The sequence below is a fragment of the Schistocerca gregaria genome, chromosome 7 (assembly GCF_023897955.1).
Source record: "Schistocerca gregaria isolate iqSchGreg1 chromosome 7, iqSchGreg1.2, whole genome shotgun sequence".
NCBI classification, from domain to species: domain Eukaryota; kingdom Metazoa; phylum Arthropoda; class Insecta; order Orthoptera; family Acrididae; genus Schistocerca; species Schistocerca gregaria.
In genome coordinates, this window is record NC_064926.1 from 137,532,750 (window position 1) to 137,553,257 (window position 20,508).

The 20,508-nt window shown below is 44.9% G+C and overlaps 1 protein-coding gene across 1 annotated transcript in view; it reads left to right on the plus strand.

Moving 5' to 3' along the window:
• The first annotated feature begins 17,702 nt into the window (after positions 1 to 17,702).
• Positions 17,703 to 20,508, plus strand: part of LOC126281582 (protein O-mannosyl-transferase TMTC2-like) — a 698,078-nt gene continuing 695,272 nt past the window's right edge. Inside the window, exon 1 of the mRNA XM_049980663.1 lies at positions 17,703 to 17,888. Coding sequence (XP_049836620.1) covers positions 17,725 to 17,888 — 164 coding nt within the window. The 5' untranslated portion in view covers positions 17,703 to 17,724. The remainder of the gene's footprint in view (positions 17,889 to 20,508) is intronic.

Genomic DNA, 20,508 nt, shown 5'->3' on the forward strand with positions numbered 1-20,508 from the left:
AGAACACAGTGTTGTTGCAACAAGACGAAGTTTTCAACGGAGGTTTAATGTAACAAAAGGACGGAAAAGCGATACAATAAAGGATCTGTTTGAAAAATTTCAACGGACTGGGAACGTGACGGATGAACGTGCTGGAAAGGTAGGGCGACCGCGTACGGCAACCACAGAGGGCAACGCCCAGCTAGTGGAGCAGGTGATACAACAGCGGCCTCGGGTTTCCGTTCGTCGTGTTGCAGCTGCGGTCCAAATGACGCCAACGTCCACGTATCGTCTCATGCGCCAGAGTTTACACCTCTATCCATACAAAATTCAAACGCGGCAACCCCTCAGCGCCGCTACCATTGCCGCACGAGAGACATTCGCTAACGATATAGTGCACAGGATTGATGGCGGTATGCATGTGGGCAGCATTTGGTTTACTGACGAAGCTTATTTTTACCTGGACGGCTTCGTCAATAAACAGAACTGGCGCATATGGGGAACCGAAAAGCTCCGTGTTACACTCCCATCGTCCCTGCATCCTCAAAAAGTACTAGTCTGGGCCGCCATTTCTTCCAAAGGAATCATTGGCCCATTTTGCAGATCCGAAACGATTACCGCATCACGCTATCTGGACATTCTTCGTGAATTTGTGGCGGTAAAAAATGGCTTAGACGACACTGCGAACACCTCGTGGTTTATGCAAGATGGTGCCCGGCCACGTCGCACGGCCGACGTCTTTAATTTCCTGAATGAATATTTCGATGATCGTGTGATTGCTTTGGGCTATCCGAAACATACAGGAGGCGGCGTGGATTGGCCTCCCTATTCGCCAGACATGAACCCCTGTGACTTCTTTCTGTGGGGACACTTGAAAGACCAGGTGTACCGCCAGAATCCAGAAACAATTGAACAGCTGCATGTGAAGCCATTCCGCCAGACACGTTGTCAAAGGTTTCGGGTAATTTCATTCAGAGACTACGCCATATTATTGCTACGCATGGTGGATATGTGGAAAATATCGTACTATAGAGTTTCCCAGACTGCAGCGCCATCTGTTGTTGACAATTGTAACTACTGTATTTTCGAAAGTTTGTCTGCCTGAAAATGTACTGTTGTCCCAAGCATATTGCAACAACCGGTGTATTTCTATCGCTGCTCGTTTAGTTTGTATTGCCGCTTCAAATATACCGGTCATTTTTGAAACACCCTGTAGATAGTTCTCTTGGAGGTAATGCATAATGTTAGAGAACATTATGTGTTCCAAAATCCTTCTGCATCCCGACGTTAATGATATGGACCTGTAACTTAGTGGTTTACTCCTGTCGCTTTCATGGAATAATGATGTAACCCGTGCAACTTTTCAGTCTCTGGGTGCGGCTTTTTCTTCGAGGCAGCGGTCGTATATGTATCCCATCAAGTCCAACGGCTCTGTTGAGCGGTTTCGGCTGCTTTTCTATTCCATGGTCACTTATTTCGATACTTGCCGTTTTGTCGTTTATGGAACGCCTGGATAGAGGCACTACAGTGCGATCTTCCTCCGTGAAACAGTTTTGGAAGAAGATGTTTAGTATATCGGCATTTCCTGTATTGTACTCCCCTTCACCGCCGTTATGATGACAGTGTCTGTACAGGTGGTTTCGTTCCGTTTACTGATTTAACTGCTCCGACCTTGCGTCGTCACAAATTGCGGCGACTAGTATTCCTGTGTGTGTCTATCCCGGACGCGCTCCAAATCGGTAGACGGGTCTTCCGGATTCAGTCGTCGACCTGTAAGAATCGACTACTCGCGCACTTCTTGCAGGACACCACTCGTCGTACCGCTGCAAAGTCACCTACTTGCTCCGTTGGTGACAATGGCAGTTACCATCAGACATTAATATTAATTGTATACTACACTACTGTCCATTAAAACTGCTACAGCAAGAAGAAATGCAGATGATAAACGGGTATTCATTGGACAAATATACTATACTAGAACTGACATGTAATTACATGTTTACGCAGTTTGGGTGCATAGTTCCTGAGAAATCAGTACCCAGAACAACAACCTGTGGCCGTAATAACGGTCTAGATACGCCTGGGAATTAAGTCAAACAGAGCTTGGATGGCGTGTACAGGTACAGCTGCCCATGCAGCTTCAACACTATACCACAGTCCATCAAGGGTAGTGACTGGCGTATTGTGACGAGCCAGTTGCTCGGCCACCACTGACTAAACGTGTTCAGTTGGTGAGAGATCTGGAGAATGTGCTCGCCAATGCAGCAGTCGAACATTTTCTGTACCAAGAAAGGCCCGTACAGCACCTGCAACATGTGGTCGTGCATTATCCTGCTGAAATGTAGAGTTTCGCGGAGATCGAGTGAAGGGTAGAGCCACGGGTCGTAACACATCTGAAATGTAACGTCCACTGCTCAAAGTGTCGTCAATGCGAACAAGACATGAGCGAGACGTGTAACCAATGGCACCCCATACCACCACGCCGGGTGATACGCCAGTATGGCGATGACGAATACACGCTTCCAATGTGCGTTCACCGCTATGTCGCCAAACACGGATACGACCATCATTATGCTGGAAACAAAACCTGGATTCATCCGAGAAAATGACATTTTGCCATTTGTGCACCCAGGTTCGTCGGTGATTATACCAGGCAGGCGCTCTCGTCAGTGATGCAGCGTCAAGGGTAACCGCAGCCATGGTCTCCGAGCTGATAGTACATGCTGCTGCAAAAGTCGTCGAACTGTTCGTGCAGATGGTTGTTGTCTTACATACGTCCCCATCTGTTGACCCAGGGATCGAGACGTGGCTGCACGATCCGTTACAGCCATGCGGATAAGATGCGTGTCATCTCGACTGGTAGTGATAAGAGACCGTTGGGATCCAGCTCGGCGTTGCGTATTACCCTCCTGAACCCACCGACTCCATATTCTGCTAACAGTCATTGGATCTCGACCAACGCGAGCAGCAATGTCGCGATACGATAAACCGCAACCGCGATAGGCTACAATCCGACCTTTATCAAAGTCGGAAACGTGATGGTGCGCATTTCTTCTCCTTACACGAGGCATCACAAGAACGTTTCACCAGGCAACGCCGGTCAAGTGCTGTTTGTGTATGAGAAATCGGTTGGAAACGTTCCTCATGTCAGCACGTTGTAGGTGTCGCCACCGGCGCCAACCTTGTGTGAATGCTCTGGAAAGCTAATCATTTGCATATCACAGCATCTTCTTCGTGTCGGTTAAATTTAGCGTCTGTGGCACGTCATCTTCATGGTGTGGCAATTTTAATGGCCAGTAGTGTAGTTGGCGCCTATACTTAAGAAAGCTTGTCCGAATTTGTTGGGAGTGCTGAATGGTTTGGCTGATGTTTTTGTGCGGCCGCTGTGGTTCGTTACTTCACGTAAAGAGGGGTCGAAGGTACCTTAGTGCAAATGACGATGAGTGGGTTGCAGCTGCTTGAAGTTACTCGGGAGCAACCTGTTGTAAAACTGAGAACGGTGCGGAATCGAAATATTCGGACAAGTAATGTTCTCTGTGTTGCTGGCAGGACTACTTATTCCAAGCATCATAAAAGCATGTTGTTCGTCATATTCCGAATGTTTTTTGGAAATAGAACAAATTTAATGTACACTGTTATTTACTTTCTGTATTATTCAGACAGTGTCGTAGTTTACAATGTACCACAGTAGTGAAGAGGAAGTTCAGACGAATAATTTGGTAAAGAGCTGATGGTCTATCAAGTTCCGAAGCTACCTCAAATTGGCCTACAGAAAGTATCTAAGGTACAACGCTTACGTCTACTGCAAGCTTTTTCAATACTGCTGCGCTTTCTTCGCACAAACTATTATTCCTACATAAAAAGACGGACAGGACCTTTTTCGTAGGAAATTTAATGCAGTTTAGTTTTGTACTGCAACACGCATTTCGAAATGGGTTTTGATTTTCGAGTTAGTGAAGAAAAACGTACAAAAGTGACAGTTAATAAGTTCTACATCGGAAACCATTCGGAATATGGCGTATACCCATGTGAAGTTTTTTGTTTAGAATCGCCTGTAATATCGTCCCTCAAAAAATGTAGCTTCCCGGCTTACAGTACCACGTATAGTGATTAATCTGCTCTGTAGATGCCTCTACACACTTTGTCAAGACAGTCCGTTTTGCAAGCGTATTTCTCGGAAGGACTGCAGGAGGAAGAGGTTGCTTTGCGGTGGTCCACGCTGCGTTCCGCAGGCATAAAGCGTTCCCGCCGTATCCTTCAGCATCTTCTTAAAATTCCCCTTGCAGCAGAGGAAACAGGAAGAGGTGGGCTGTGAGAACAAGACAATGAACGACCGTAGTCTTTAGGGCAAAATCACGCGTACTTTTAAATGCAGTGTTGTATTAAGCTGTCGTCATACAACTGAGAACTACTTATGTGTTCCATAATGTTGCTTTACTATTTCGTCTTAGACGGGGTCATCTACAAAATTACGTGTACTTAACATTTTAAGCCGCCCGGGGTAGCCGCGCAGTCTTGGGCGTCTACCCATGCTTCGCGCGGCTCCCTCCGTCGGAGGCTCGAGTCCTCCCTCGGGGAAGGGGCCTGTTGTGCTTAGCGTAAGTTAAATTAGTTTAAATAGTTTTAAGGAAAGAAGGTAAAGCAGACAGGTGGAAGGAGTATATACAGGGCCTATGCAAGTGCTATGTACTTGAGGACAATATTATGCCAATGGAAGAGGCTATAGTCGAAGGTGAAATGGGAGATATGATAATGCGTGATGAGCTTGACAGAGCACTGAAACACCTAAGTCCAAACAAGACCCCGGAAGTGGACAACATTCCATTAGAACTACTGACGGCCTTGGGAGAGCCAGCCGTGACAAAATTCTACCATCTGGTGAGCAAGATGTGTGAGACAGGCGAAATACCCTCATACTTCATGAAGAACGTAATAATTCCAATCCCAAAGGAAGCAGGTGTTGACAGATGTGAAAATTACCGAACTATTAGTTTAATAAGCCACCGCTGCAAAATACTAACATGAATTCTTTATAGACGAATGGAAAAACTTATAGAAGCCGACCTCGGGCAAGATCTTCTTGGATTCCGTAGGAATGTTGCAACACGCGAGGCAATACGACCCTACGACTTACCTTAGAAAATAGATTAAGGAAAGGCAAACCTACGTTTCTAGCATTTGTAGACTTAGAGAAAGCTTTTGACAATGTTGACTGGAATACTGTCTTTAGAGTTCTGAAGGTGGCAGGGGTAAAATACGGGGAGCGAAAATATATTTACAATTTGTACAGAGACCAGATGGCAGTTATAAGAGTCGAGGGGTATGAAAGGGAAGCAGCGGTTGGGAAGGGAGTGAGACAGGGTTGTAGCCTCTCCCCGGTGTTATTCAATCTGTATATTGAGCAAGCAGTGAAGGAAACAAAAGAAAAATTCGGAGTAGGTATTAAAATCCATGCAGAAGAAATAAAAACCTTGAGGTTCAACGATGACATTGTAATTCTGTCAGAGACAGCAAAGGAATTGGAAGAGCAGTTGAACGGAATGGATAGCGTCTTGAAAGGAGGATATAAGATGAACATCAACAAAAGCAAAACGAGGATAATGGAATGTACTCGAACTAAGTCGGGAGATGCTGAGGGTATTGGTTTAGGAAATGAGACACTTAATGTAGTAAAGTAGTTTTGCTATTTGGGGAGCAAAGTAACTGATGATGGTCGAAGTAGAGAGGATATAAAATGTAGACTGGCAATGGCAAGGAAAGCATTTCTGAAGAAGAGAAATTTTTTTACATCGAGTATAGGTTTAAGTGTCAGGAAGTAGTTTCTTAAAGTATTTGTATGAAGTGTAGCCATGTATGGAAGTGAAACGTGGACGATAAATAGTTTGGACAAGAAGAGAATAGAAGCTTTCGAAATGTGGTGCTACAGAAGGATGCTGAAGATTAGATGGGCATATCACATAACTAATGAGGAGGTATTGAATAGAATTCTGGAGGGGTTTGTGGCACAACTTGACAAGAAGAAGGGACCGGTTGGTACGACATGTTCTGAGGCATCAAGGTATCACAAATTTAGCATTGGATGGCAGCGTGGGGGGTAAAACTCGTAGAGGGAGACCGAGAGATGAGTACACTAAGCAGATTCAGAAGGATGTGGGTTGCAGTAGGTACTGGCAGATGAAGAAGCTTGCACAGGATAGAGTAGCATGGAGAGCTGCATCAAACCAGTCTCAGGACTGAAGACCACAACAACAACAAGTAGTGTGTAAACCTAGGGAGCGATGAGCTCAGCAGTTTGGCCCCATAGGAGCTTACCACAAATTTCCAAATTTAGCATTTTGAAGCAAACGTATTTGTCAAGATCTGCAGAGCATGAGCGAGAGATCTATGAGGTAATAATTACATGACGACCAGACAAGTGTCCACTGTTGTTAATAGCGCTGCAGCATTGGCCGAAGATGGCGGCTCTAATTTTTTATCCGTCTGTGATAAAGTTTCTTGATGAGCGACACCTAGCAATCGAAATTCATGTCGACTATGAAATCCCTGTCATGAGCGGGAATCCATAAGCAAATAAATAGTGCCCGCTTGTATATAAAGATTGGAGTATAACATCCCATTGATAACTGGTCATTAGAGATGGAGCTCAAGCTCTGATTAGAGGAAGGATGGGAAAGGACATCGGGCGTGGCCTTTGCAAAGAAACAATCCCGGCATTTGCATTATCACGGAAAACCTACATCTGGGTGGCCGGATGGACATTTGAACCGTCGTCCTCCCGAATGCGAATCCAATGGGCTAACTACTGCGCTGCCTCGTTCGGCCACTGGTGTAAGCAATTTTCAGAAGATCATGGGTGAAAGACTGTAACCAAGTCATAAAATTGTACCAGAGTTTTTAAGTGTTTTAAAGTTCTGTGTTATCATAACTGTGTGAGAAATCATTGTAATTAACTTTAACTGGCGAATTTGGGGTTTGAAAACTGAGTAAGCAAATTGTTTCTGGGCGATTTAAAACTGTTTTAAAGAAAATGCAATGAAGGCAGTGTGGTTTAAAGGAACAGGTCTTCATCTTAGACCTTGCACTCACTACAACTTATAGATTAACAAAAGACCAAAACATAATCTATTTTCGAATTCGTTGAGCGCTTTAGTCATGGCTCTACTTATGCTAATTTTGGCTTCGTTTAACTTTTGTTAGTCTTTGAGGCTTTGACTAAGTTTAAATGTATAGTGAACCTCTCTCTGCTTTCGTAGCAGTTTTCTAACATGGAAAGTCTTTTCCATCGCTCACAGCTTGCTTGGCACGTACTTATCTAAAGCGAGTTGTATAATGCCCCTGAACTTCATCCATTGAAAATCAACGTTGTTAGTGATGCAGATGAAATTTTAAAGTTGAACGCACATGTGATTTAAAATCTGCTGAGCTGAAAGATCTTCCTGCCTTTCATGGTATTCCTATTTGCCAACGTATTCAGTGATGTTGTAAGAGCCTTGCGTCACTGTTTCCCTGTTCTACATTGGATCGAAAGGTTCGCATCTGTTTGACACTAGCATATCTGAGATGTTGTCTTCACGAGCCGGTTCTCTGATTTACTGGTCAAGGTCGTTTAAGCATGAACACATTTTCACATGAATCTCTGTCCCTATCACTTTTAATCGCTTGAGTCTCCCGGTCTGTTGCTGAGAAGTTAAAATCTCCACCATTTAAATATTGTATCCAAATCGCGAGGTGTATGTGTGTGTTAGTGATTCAGTACACAAATATATCAAAGGCTGTCTTAGGTGTCACAAATAAAAGAAGAAATAAGAAAAAGCACACATGATGTACATGTTTATCTCGTGTTACACCACTCCTCTTGTAACGCTTAGTATGCACTGGACTGCTGAGACTAATTGCCATAATTCTTTGTCGTGGACTCTTTGTGGCACACTTCTTCGCCTCGCCACGCTTAGGATCGCGTCCACATCCAGGTTTGATTCAAGGAAGGCAGAAAGCTGTAAGTGGAGTCATCTGTTATGTTGCTATGCTGCTGAAAGGACTTTAAGCTGTGCGTGGCTCCTGTTCCCTCCATGTATTTTACACCCTGTTTTTATGGTACTTCCACCTCACTACGTTAATTTAAATTACTGCTGTTACTGAGTTGCTGCTTTGCCTGACCGTCACCAGCGCTAGCAACGCGTATCGATATTTCCTCTCTCGTAGTATCTTTGCTCGGCTGCTATTACTTCCCAGTCGCTGTCTGTCGTAAGCGAGTTTTGGTATGAATTCGGGCTGCCAGTCAGTTGGAACGCGTCTGGAGTGCAGTCCGGGCCTGCCAGTCGGGGAGTTGCAATGCGGCACTAGCACAGTCGGGTTGGAGTTGCCAAGTCTGGATCGACATGGCTCACTTGACCATTGCCGCCAGGCATCACCTGAGCCGGGCCACGGTCTTGGTGGATCGTCGGTCGGTCGTCCTACCGGACGACCCCTTTTGGCTCGCCGATCGTTCATGAGTCGGCTGTATGTGTGTTTGCATCGACTCCCGATTTGTCATCGTGTGTGCTTAGTTACTGTTGGGTATCGTCCAGGTCTCCGTGCAAGTGTTTGTCAGGTTGTTGGCGTTATTTCCACTAACGACTATTTTAGATGTTGTCGGCATTCTGAGGCAGTCGGCCGGTTGTTGTGGACAAGGGAAGTTATCTCCGCGCGATGTAGTTGGCTGGGTCCGCTGGCCGTTCCTGCGGAGTGTCAGAGCGTGTGTGGAGCTGTCCGATCGCTACGAGCTTCGTGGCTCACCGACCCAGGACGTCAAGTACCCAAGCCAAGTCCATTCATGTTGTGTGTTTCGTTTCGGTGGTTCGCTGTTGGGGAGGTTTTCCTGTGAGCAACACCGAGTGTTTGTATTGCTGAAATTTAGTCGCCATGCAGTGGAATTAACTATATTTGTTGATAACAATTTATGTGCACGAGCGGAATTTTCTGCCCTATTGCCGTTAGTGTTCCAGTTACCTGCGCTGGCCACTAACGTAATTTCCTCACCTGTTGTCGCTGCCCAACATGGTGAGTAATTTTGACAGCTTAATACATATACACATTTTATTGTGGGTAATCACGCCCATTTTGTGTTCGAATTCTCATGTACCGACTAGTGGCAACCAAGTCGTTTCTTCGTCGCTCCATGACTGTCCCTTGGTTGGGTTCCGACGGATCAAGTGTAGTTGGGCTCACCACCTATCCCACCTGAGCGAATGAGGGATGACCGACCCACTGGAGGCTTCTGAGTGCTGTTGTCTTTACTGTCTTTCTCACTAGTGTTTAATTGTCTGTTTATAATCTATCACAGCCAACGATTAAAAAAAAACATTCTTGTTTTACTGTGTTTTATGTAAGTAAGTTTGAATTCCGACAAGTGGATATTTGCTAAAAGGTTTTTGCCGTTGTGTTGACGTTTCTTTTAGTCCAGTTTCAGCTACTTAAAACTTAAGGCTTATGGTTTTTTTTTAAGTTTGGTAAACTAATTATGGGCCTTCAGCCTTGGAACCTTATTCTTAAAATTACCTTTGAAGCTTAAACATTGCGTCATTCTGCCTTTGAAAGGCTATGGTAATTTATTTTAAAATTTTCCACAATCCTAATCACCTGTTTTGCTCAGCGGGTTTAGCGGGCGTTTCAAACGTAGTGTATATAAGCAAACAAAGTTTGTGACGTTGGAGACGTGGTTTTTCGGAAAACGTTTTCCCTGCACCGTAAGGAACCACTACATATTTTGGATTCGCAGCCAGCCGTTGTGACCGAGCGGTTCTAGGCGCTTCAGTGTGGAACCGCGAGACCGCTACGGTCGCAGGTTCGAATCCTGCCTCGGACATGGATGTGTGTGATGTCCTTAGGTTAGTTAGGTTTAAGTAGTTCTAAGTTCTAGGGGACTGATGTCCTCAGATGTTAAGTCCCATAGTGCTCAGAGCCATTTTTTGGATTCGCATGTTTTTTAGCTATGCAGTTTTTCTCAGACTACAGGAGAAGTGTTGGTTAAATTGTGACTCTCACATCACAGCCTGACAATGAGGTGGCTATCTTTTCATTGTTGGTAATATACAACGTGGCAATTGTAGAACTACACTCCTGGAAATTGAAATAAGAACACCGTGAATTCATTGTCCCAGGAAGGGGAAACTTTATTGACACATTCCTGGGGTCAGATACATCACATGATCACACTGACAGAACCACAGGCACATAGACACAGGCAACAGAGCATGCACAACGTCGGCACTAGTACAGTGTATATCCACCTTTCGCAGCAATGCAGGCTGCTATTCTCCCATGGAGACGATCGTAGAGATGCTGGATGTAGTCCTGTGGAAGGGCTTGCCATGCCATTTCCACCTGGCGCCTCAGTTGGACCAGCGTTCGTGCTGGACGTGCAGACCGCGTGAGACGACGCTTCATCCAGTCCCAAACATGCTCAATGGGGAACAGATCCGGAGATCTTGCTGCCAGGGTAGTTGACTTACATCTTCTAGAGTACGTTGGATGGCACGCAATACATGCGGACGTGCACTGTCCTGTTGGAACAGCAAGTTCCCTTGCCGGTCTAGGAATGGTAGACGATGGGTTCGATGACGGTTTGGATGTACCGTGCACTATTCAGTGTCCCCTCGACGATCACCAGAGGTGTACGGCCAGTGTAGGAGATCGCTCCCTACACCATGATGCCGGGTGTTGGCCCTGTGTGCCTCGGTCGTATGCAGTCCTGATTGTGGCGCTCACCTGCAAGGCGCCAAACACGCATACGACCATCATTGGCACCAAGGCAGAAGCGACTCTCATCGCTGAAGACGACACGTCTCCATTCGTCCCTCCATTCACGCCTGTCGCGACACCACTGGAGGCGGGCTGCACGATGTTGGGGCGTGAGCGGAAGACGGCCTAACGGTGTGTGGGTCCGTAGCCCAGCTTCATGGAGACGGTTGCGAATGGTCCTCGCCGATACCCCAGGAGCAACAGTGTCCCTAATTTGCTGGGAAGTGGCGGTGCGGTCCCCTACGGCACTGCGTAGGATCCTACGGTCCTGGCGTGCATCCGTGCGTCGCTGCGGTCCGGTCCCAGGTCGACGGGCACGTGCACCTTCCGCCGACCACTGGCGACAACATCAATGTACTGTGGAGACCTCACGCCCCACGTGTTGAGCAATTCGGCGGTACGTCCACCCGGCCTCCCGCATGCCCACTATACGCCCTCGCTGAAAGTCCGTCAACTGCACATACGGTTCACGTCCACGCTGTCGCGGCATGCTACCAGTGTTAAAGACTGCGATGGAGCTCCGTATGCCACGGCAAACTGGCTGACACTGACGGCGGCGGTGCACAAATGCTGCGCAGCTAGCGCCATTCGACGGCCAACACCGCGGTTCCTGGTGTGTCCGCTGTGCCGTGCGTGTGATCATTGCTTGTACAGCCCTCTCGCAGTGTCCGGAGCAAGTATGGTGGGTCTGACACACCGGTGACAATTTGTTCTTTTTTCCATTTCCAGGAGTGTATATGGAAAAAAAAACGTAAATTAGTTACGAACTGCAGCGTGCACACACTTTATTCAAATTTTAAAGGTCAATACAGGTCTTCAGTTTTAAGTTATGACACTGTCGATATGCCTGCCATTGGCGATGAAGTGGCGCAGACGAATAGCGAAATTCTCATGACCCGCTGAAGTGTAGGAATATCGATGCTGTCGACAACCTCCTGAATGGCTGTTTTCGGTTCAGCAATGGTTTTAGGGTTATTGCTGTACACCTTGTCTTTAATACAGCCCCACAAAAAGTAGTCGCATATATTCAGATCCGGAGAATATGGCGGCCAACACAGTCGCCATTGTTTCTCTTTCCATATTTGACTTTCGTAATAGAATTTATGTAATACAAAACTCCAAGTGTATTTTGCAAGGTATAACAGATAATATTCCCACTTAGAACTTAATGACTACGCGTTTCCTGTCACTTCCTGTTTCTTTCCTTAAATTGATAGTATTCAATGAACTTATCCTCTTTCAGAAGTTGACTGATTCTCATATTCATAGCATCTGCCAAACAGCTCTCTGAACAGCTAGATACCGTGTTTCTTGACTTCCGCAAGGCTTTCGATACAGTTCCTCACAGTCGTTAAATGAACGAAGTAAGAGCATTTGGACTATCAGACCAACTGTGTGATTGGACTGAAGAGTTCCTAGATAACTGAACGCAGCACGTCATTCTCAATGGAGTGAAGTCTTCCGAAGTAACAGTGATTTCAGGTGTGCTGCAGGAGAGTGTCGTAGGACCGTTGCTATTCACAATATACATAAATGACCTTGTGGATAAAATCGGAAGTTCACTGAGGCTTTTTGCGGATGATTTTGTGGTATATCGAGGGGTTGTAACAATGGAAAATTGTACTGAAATGCAGGAGGATCTGCAACGAATTGACGCATGGTGCAGGGAATGGCAATTTAATCTCAATGTAGACAAGTGTAGTGTGCTGCGAATACATAGAAAGAAAAATCCTTTATCATTTAGCTACAATACAGCAGGTCAGCAACTGGAAGCAGTTAATTCCGTGAATTATCTGGGAGTAGGCATTAGGACTGATTTGAAATGGAATGGTCGTCGGTAAAGCGGATGCCAGAGTGAGATTCATTGGAAGAATCGTAAGGAAATGCAATCCGAAAACAAAGGAAGCACGCTACAGTACACTTGTTCGCCGACTGCTTGAATATTGTTCACCAGTGTGGGATCCGTACCAGATAGGGTTGATAGAAGAGATAGAGAAGATCAAACGGAGAGCAGCGCGCTTCGTTACAGGACGATTAAGTAATCTCGAAAGCGTTACGGACATGATAGATAAACTGCAGTGGAAGACTCTGCCAGAGAGAGGCTCAGTAGCTCGGTACGGGCTTTTGTTGAAGTTTCGAGAACATACCTTCACCAAGGAGTCAGGCAGTATATTGCTCCCTCCTACGTATATCTCGCGAAGAGACAATGAGGATAAAATCAGAGAGATTAGAACCCACACAGAGGCATACCGACAATCTTTGTTTCCAGGAACAATACGAGACTGGAATAGAAGGGAGAACCGATAGACGTACTCAAAGTACCCTCCACCACACACCGTCAGGTGGCTTGCGGATTATGGATGTAGATGTAGAACAGTTATTTTATTGGGTGCTTGTTCAGTCTTGGTGACGAAACGCAAACCTGTTGACTATCGCAAATGTGTATAGTAGTACTACCTTACCACTCTTAGTGTCGAGCCTTATCTTCTTTCCCTTTCTATTATAATTGTTACTATGTTTGAGATCAAGTGCATGTGTATGTGTATGTGTATCTTTCGAGTATGGTGTACCACAATATCAGTATGTTTTAATATACAATGAGATGAAAAAAAGTTTTGGGTTAGCGGTATGAACATATACGGATGGCGGTTGTATCACGTGCACACGGTATTAAACGACGGTGCGTTTGTGGAGCTTTCATTTCTACTCACCTAATTCATGCGATCATGGCCGCGCGACGGAAACTAACAGACTTTGAATGAAGAATGGTAGCTGAATCTAGACTCATGGGGCATTCCATTTCGTTAGTCGCTTGGGAATTTAATATTCCGAGATCCACAGAGTCAAGTGTGCGCAGAGAATATTAAATTTCAGGTATTACATCTCACCACGGCCAACGCAGTGACCGACGGCCTTCACCTGACAACCGAGAACAGTGGCGTTTGCGTGGAGCGGTCAGTGGTAAGAGACAAGCACTAATGCTTGATGTATCGGCAGAAATCAGTGTGGGACGAACGACCAACCCTTCCGTTAGCACAGTGCAGCGGACAACAGATGCGAATGTCTATGCTAACAGCGTGACATCGACTGCAGCGCCTCTCCTGGGTTCGATAGGTTGGACGCCAGACGACTGGAAAACCATGCCCTGGTCAGATCAGTCCCAATTTCAGTTGGTAAGAGTTGATGGTAGGGTTCGAGCGAGGCGCACACGAAGCGTGGACCAAAGTTGTCAAAAAGAAACTACGAGGATGACTCCAAATGAAATGCACACTACTTTTTTAAATACATATTTTATTCTTCATGTTTGAAAGATTTACAGTGTGTAGATACATTCTTTAGGAACAATATTTTCATTTCTCCACATAATTTCTTTCCCTCTCAACTGCCTTCAGCCATCTTGGAACCAGCGCCTGTATACCCGCACGGTAAAATACTGAACCAACCTGTTGGAGCCACTGTTTGGCAGCGTGCACAAGGGAGTCATCATCTTCAAACTTTGTTCGACGAAGAGGAGTCTTTCAGTTTCCCAAAGAGATGATAGTCACATGGAACCAGGTCAGGACTGTAAGGCGGGTATTTCAGTGTTGTCCACCCGAGTTTTGTGATCGCTTCCATAGTTTTTTGACTGACATGTGGCCGTGCATTGTCGTGCAACAGCAAAAATCCTGCTTTTGCCGATGTGGTCTAACACAACTCAGTCGAGCTTGAAGTTTCTTCAGTGTCGTCACATATGCATCAGAATCTATGGTGGTTCCACTTGGCATGATGTCCACAAGCAAGAGTCCTTCGCAATCGAAAAGCACCGTAGCCATAACTTTTCCAACAGAAGGTGTGGTTTTCAATCTTTTTTTTTCTTGGGTGAATTTGCATGATGCCATTCCATTGATTGCCTTCTCGTCTCTGGTGAAACATGATAGCGCCATCTTTGATCACCTTTCTTCCAAGAAATTCATCTCCACCATTCTCGTAATGATCCAAAAGTTCGTTGCATACCGTTTTTCTTGTTTCTTTGTGAGCCACTGTCAACATACTCGGAACCCACCTGGCACACACCTTTTATAACGTCAACACTTTCAGTATCTTGCAAACACTTCCTTCCCCTATCCCAAAGTAGCGTGACAATTCGTTCGCTGTGATGCGTCTGTCAGCAGTCACCAGTTCGTTAACTCTCTCCACATTGTCTGGAGTGTGTGCAGTACGAGGCCTGCCGCTGCGAGGGCAATCCTCAATATTGCGTGCCCGCTTTCATCACGTAACCTGTTTGTCCACAGACTAACTGTACTGCGATCGACTGCAGCATCTCCATACACCTTTTTCAGCCTCATGTGGGCGTTTCTCAGTGTCTGGTATTCACAGCACAGGAATTCTACGACAGCACGTTGCTTGTGAGGAGTGTCAAGTGTAGTAGCCATCTTGAGGACATGCTGTGACAGCGCCACTCACGGGAACAGGTTGAACTAAGTTTGAAAACAAGTGGGAAGGAAGAATCTACACACTGTAAAACTTTCACACATGCAGAATGAAAACTTTATTTTTACAAAAATAGTGTGCATTTCTTTTGGACTGTAGCTCGTAATTCCCATGAGGCGCCGCATCCAAACGTGCAGTTTGAACGTCCTAACGCAAACCGTTTAGAAGTTATGATGATTTTATTTCATGTAGTTCAGTAATTGTCACCCTATATATTGCGATACTTCAGATTTGAGTAACTCATTGTTTGAAGAATTTGCAGTGAATTGAGAGTGCGAACTGTGATTGGCAATCTGAGGGAATCCGAAACTGGCGGTCTCAAACTGTTTAGAATATGTCCAGCTTATTTAAGCAGCTGTGTTAGTGACTGTATTTTGTGACGGAACTAGCATCTGTGAGAGGTATGTACGAGGGTTATTCGGAAAGTCAGGAACTATCGGTCGTGAAATGGAAACCACAGTGAAAATCCGATGAAGTTTTGAACAAGTGTGTTGGGCAGTGTCTCTAGTATGCCCGTCGATCACGTTAGTTCGTTCTTTTTAGTTTCGAGCACAGAGGGAGCACACAAAGAAGCCTAGAACAATAGTGTCTCCCGCCAAGTACGAGGGCCTAGTGAGAAATTTCGCCTGAAGCTATGCAGCCAACACTACACAACAGTCGTGCGGTTTTTTCTTCAAGACAATCCTCAGCCGTATTCCGCAGGGGTAATTAAGATGCTCCTGTATCGTTTTCCAATGGAAATGTTTGATTACCCTTAATACAGCCCGTAATTGTCTCCCTCTGAATTTTATCTCTGCTCATATAAACCACTGGCAATGAAGACAACATCTTGGCCCAGGGAACGAGCTGTAAGTATCTGGAAGTTGTAGCTAACTGTTGCAAATAAAACTGTTTTCATTTTCACTGTGGTTTCCATTTCGTAACCTATCGTTCCTTACTTTCCTAATAGCCCTCCTATATGGACATGACTATTTTCACAAGGTGCTTGATGTTTTTCAATATTTTAGTTACGACATACCTTTTATAATGTTCTAATTTTTGTCCACATGACGGCGAGAGATACAACGAAAAATAGACACGTTTCATAACGAAAGATTTTTTAAAGCCTGAAGATAACTGCAAAGTCTGTTGAAAGCGGTTGTTTTAAGTAAATAAATGTTATGCTTATTGGCTGTAGAATGATTTAAGTTATGTAGTGTCCCTTTTGCAATATTCACCATTATCGAGGTGAAACATAAATAAAAATGACTGTATGTGACCCAAAATGAACTGCAAACATCGATTTAACTGCGAAAGGTAATAACGCTAACTGTAAAAATATACAATATAGATCGATATATACAGAAAAGACATTATTTTTATTGTGTGAGATTAGAATATGATTATCTTTGTAAGGGTATAAAATACAATGCAATGCTCATTCTTCTGTCTAGTCTGTTTTGTTCTGTTCGTTCTGGTGGTAGCTGTAATAAGGTACGCAAGCTATTGTGCTGCGCTAGGATTTGTTTCTGTCGTAACGTAATTGCAAATATTTAATGGTGTAAACTGTGCACTAGTAAGAATATATTGGTATAAAGTGATCTCTGTGTGTCATTTCAAGAACCTACGACACATTTATCTTATGAAAAGAATATTTAATGAAAATTATTTAGGATGTTTCCAGCTGCTGCGGAGCGAGTAACAGTGATCTCTGACTGTTAACAATCAGCCGCCATTACGCGGTACATTTAAAAATATTTTTTCACAGCAAAATGTCTGATAGCCGGAGCGGAAGAAATTATTTAAAAATAGTCAGTGAGATTAACTGAAGTAATCCAGTGAAACAATTTTATTAAAACTTGTCTATTTTCTGTGATAGTAATAATTCCAGATCAGTGAACTGGAGCTGAGTAATACTACGCTATTGCATTTACAGTAATTTGTAAGGAGCCTGGCGCTCGATAAAACCAGATATAATACGTAATTGGCAATCTACGACATTCATTATTTTGCTTATTGTATCTCTTTTTTTTTAGCTAAACGTAAAAAATAGCTTCAGTAAAAATCAGTAACAGATCACGATAAATTAAAGGACAAACAAATTTACTGGGATAGTGTTTCCTCTAAATAAAATAAATAGTTACACATAAGTATTTTTAAAAGATATAATAGTTAGTAAAACAGATCAGTCCTTTGCTCATATCAAAAAGAGATGATTTCATTTCGCTTGAATTCTTACCACTGATCCCCCCCCCCTCCCCCATCTGAATTGCACTGATAAAATCTCCAAAACTAATTATTTGTCTCTCGGTAAGTTTCCGATCATTTTGTACCGAAGACTTATTTGGCGCCGAATCCGTAACGTAAACAAACAGAAGCAAAGAAGTGTCGGACTCCAACAGGTGCGCGGGAGTCGAGGGTGAGCGCGTGGCCGCGGCCGTAGTGCGCATGCGCGTGTTTTGCAGCCGGCGGGCAGGCAGGCGTGCTCTCCGCGTCGCCAGTGTGGCGGCTGCACCCATGCGGGCAGCAACGCGCGGCTCTGCGGCGCCACCGCCGGCGTCCAAGCCTGCGGCGTCGGCGTCGGCGTCGTCTCGCGTCGACTGGGCGTGCGTCGCGTCGGCAGCGCTCGCCGCCCTGCTCTACGCCGGGACGCTGCGCGCCGGCTTCGTCTACGACGACAAGTGAGTGACGTGCCACGCGACACTCGAGTGCTTTCAGTTCACAAACGACACCTCTCTGTCCGCCGTGTGCTCCGAAAATGCGATAGTTGCGTCGGTACACTGCGTCGTCTCTCCATTTTACTTACCGTATCATTCCACAACTTTTTAAATGACGTAATATTCTCCTTTAGCTATTAGTAGTTTTTATTTCACTATTGCAGTTTCGACATTTGTGCCATTTTCAAGTTCCTACAAACCATAATACAACGTAATCAGAAAACAATCGTGTGATTAATAGTAGCTGCAGTCGATTTTTGCAGTTTGACACAGTCAAACTTAAAAGATTTGATGTTATGTTACGTCACACAAACAGGATAAAAGTGACATTCTTAAAGGGACGTGTCACTTTCGATAGTAATGCACTCATTGGTTGTTATTAATGACACTACTAGTTTTCTTCAGTTGAAAATTCCGATCTGAGGGGCTGTGGTCGATGTATAAAATTTCCACCTGACGTTTCGTCTCCATCAGATGGAGACGAAACGTCATGTGGACACAGTCCGGAAGTTTCAACTGAAGACAACACCGGCTGTGAAAGCCTACATTGCATGACTACTAGTATTGTTATTGACGTGGAGCTAGACATACAGCATAGATACCAACGTATGATGTACGTAGATGGAAAGGTAACTGGTCAGCAGTACATCTTTGATCGTGATACTCCATTTTATGTACTGTAATCTTGAGCGGACTAGTACATCACGAACGGGATTTACTTGTCTAAAAGTGTGTATTTATAGTACATTGACACATATTTCTAAAAAACTAAAAAAAATATTTGTGAGCGTAGTGTCTATTTTGGTTGTTCTTTCAAGGCGCTAGAAATCTCAACCTCAGCGTCCGATATTTTGCACGGCTCTACCTCATACAGCAAGGTACATACACCTTAAGTTTTTGTCTCTTTCTCATGACAGCTGGCATGTCAGTGACAAATCTGCCAATGTCATTAGTAACAAACTATGACCATGACAGCATTGAGAGTAAGGCAGCCTTAGAATAATCTTATTTTTAATCCTTCTGTATGACACAAAATCATATCTTATAATGTTAAGAAACTGCAAAAACTGCAGTACATGCTTTTGATCTCAATATGTCTTCCTAGGTCGTTTTTATTATGTTTTTTAGATGATTGAGACTGGAACATTGCCGAAATTGTAATAGTGAAATAGGAACAGTAACAGCTAAAAGCGAATATTATGTAATTAAAAAAAAATACAGAACCTGTTGAATTCCTATTATACGAAATTAATTTCACAGTATGTTTAGCGCAGATCTCTTGTTTTGTCTTTAATGAATTGTGTCACTTTCGCTCCTGAGCTACACTGTGCGGGCACCGTATGCGAAGTGCAGTCATCGGATAGCGGTATGCACAAATACAGATGGCGGTACTACCGCGTACGGCATTAAAGGGCAGTGCGTTGGCGGAGTTGTCGTTTGAACTCCCGGTCGTTCATGTAAAGGGAGTACGAGCTAGACGCAAGGGACATTCCATTTCGGAACTCGTTAGGGGATTCAGTACTCCGAGGTCCACAGTGTCAAGAGTGTGCCCGGAATACCAAATTTCGGGCATTACCTCTCACCACGGACAACGCGGTGGCCGACGCCCTTCACGTAACGAGCGACCGAGAGCAAACGGCGTTTGTCTAGGGTTGTCAGTGCTAACAGACCAGCAACACTGCGTGAAATAACAGCAGAAATGCGTAAGTACAAGAACACATCCGTTAGAACAGTGCGGCGAAATATGGCTTTAGTGGGCTTTGGCACCAGACGACCGACGCGAGTGCTTTTGTTAGCAGCTCGACATCACCTCCAGCGCCTCTTCGGCTCGTGCCTGTATCGGCTGGACCATGGCCTGGTCAGATGAGTCCCGACTACGGTTGCTAAGAGCCGATGATAGGGTTCGAGTGTGGTGTAGACCCCACGAAGCCACAGGTCCAAGTTGTCAGCAAGACACTGTGCAAGCTGGTGGTGGTCCCATAACGGTGCGGGTTGTGTTTACATGGAATGGACTGGGTCCTCTGGTGCAACTGAGGCGATCACTGCCTGGAAATGTTTGTCTACAGCTACTTGGAGACCATTTTCAGCCATTCGTAGACTTCATGGATGTTTTCATGGATGGCAATGCGCCATGTCACTGGGCGACAGTTGTTCGTCGAGACTTGTTCGAAGAACATTCTGGACAGTTCGAGCGAATGATTTGGCAACTTAGATCGCCCGACGTGAATCCCATCGAACGTTTATGGAACATCATCGAGAGCCCAGTTCGTGTACAAACTCCTGCACCAGCAGCACTTTCGCCGTTACAGACGGCTATAGAGACAGCATGGCTCAGTACTTCCGCAGGGGACTTCGAACGACTTGTTGAGTCCACGCCACGTCAAGATGCTGCACTACACCAGGCAAAAGGAGTTCCGACACGATATTAGGCTGTACTCCATGACGTTTGACACTACAGTGTACAGAAACCATATACTTATTACAGTTTGAGCGCGAACTGTAATGTCAAACGTCAGAACTTGATCAGCGTGATGTGCCAAGTGCTTTCGTGTGAGGATCACTTTGATTCCAGTGGCTTATTAGA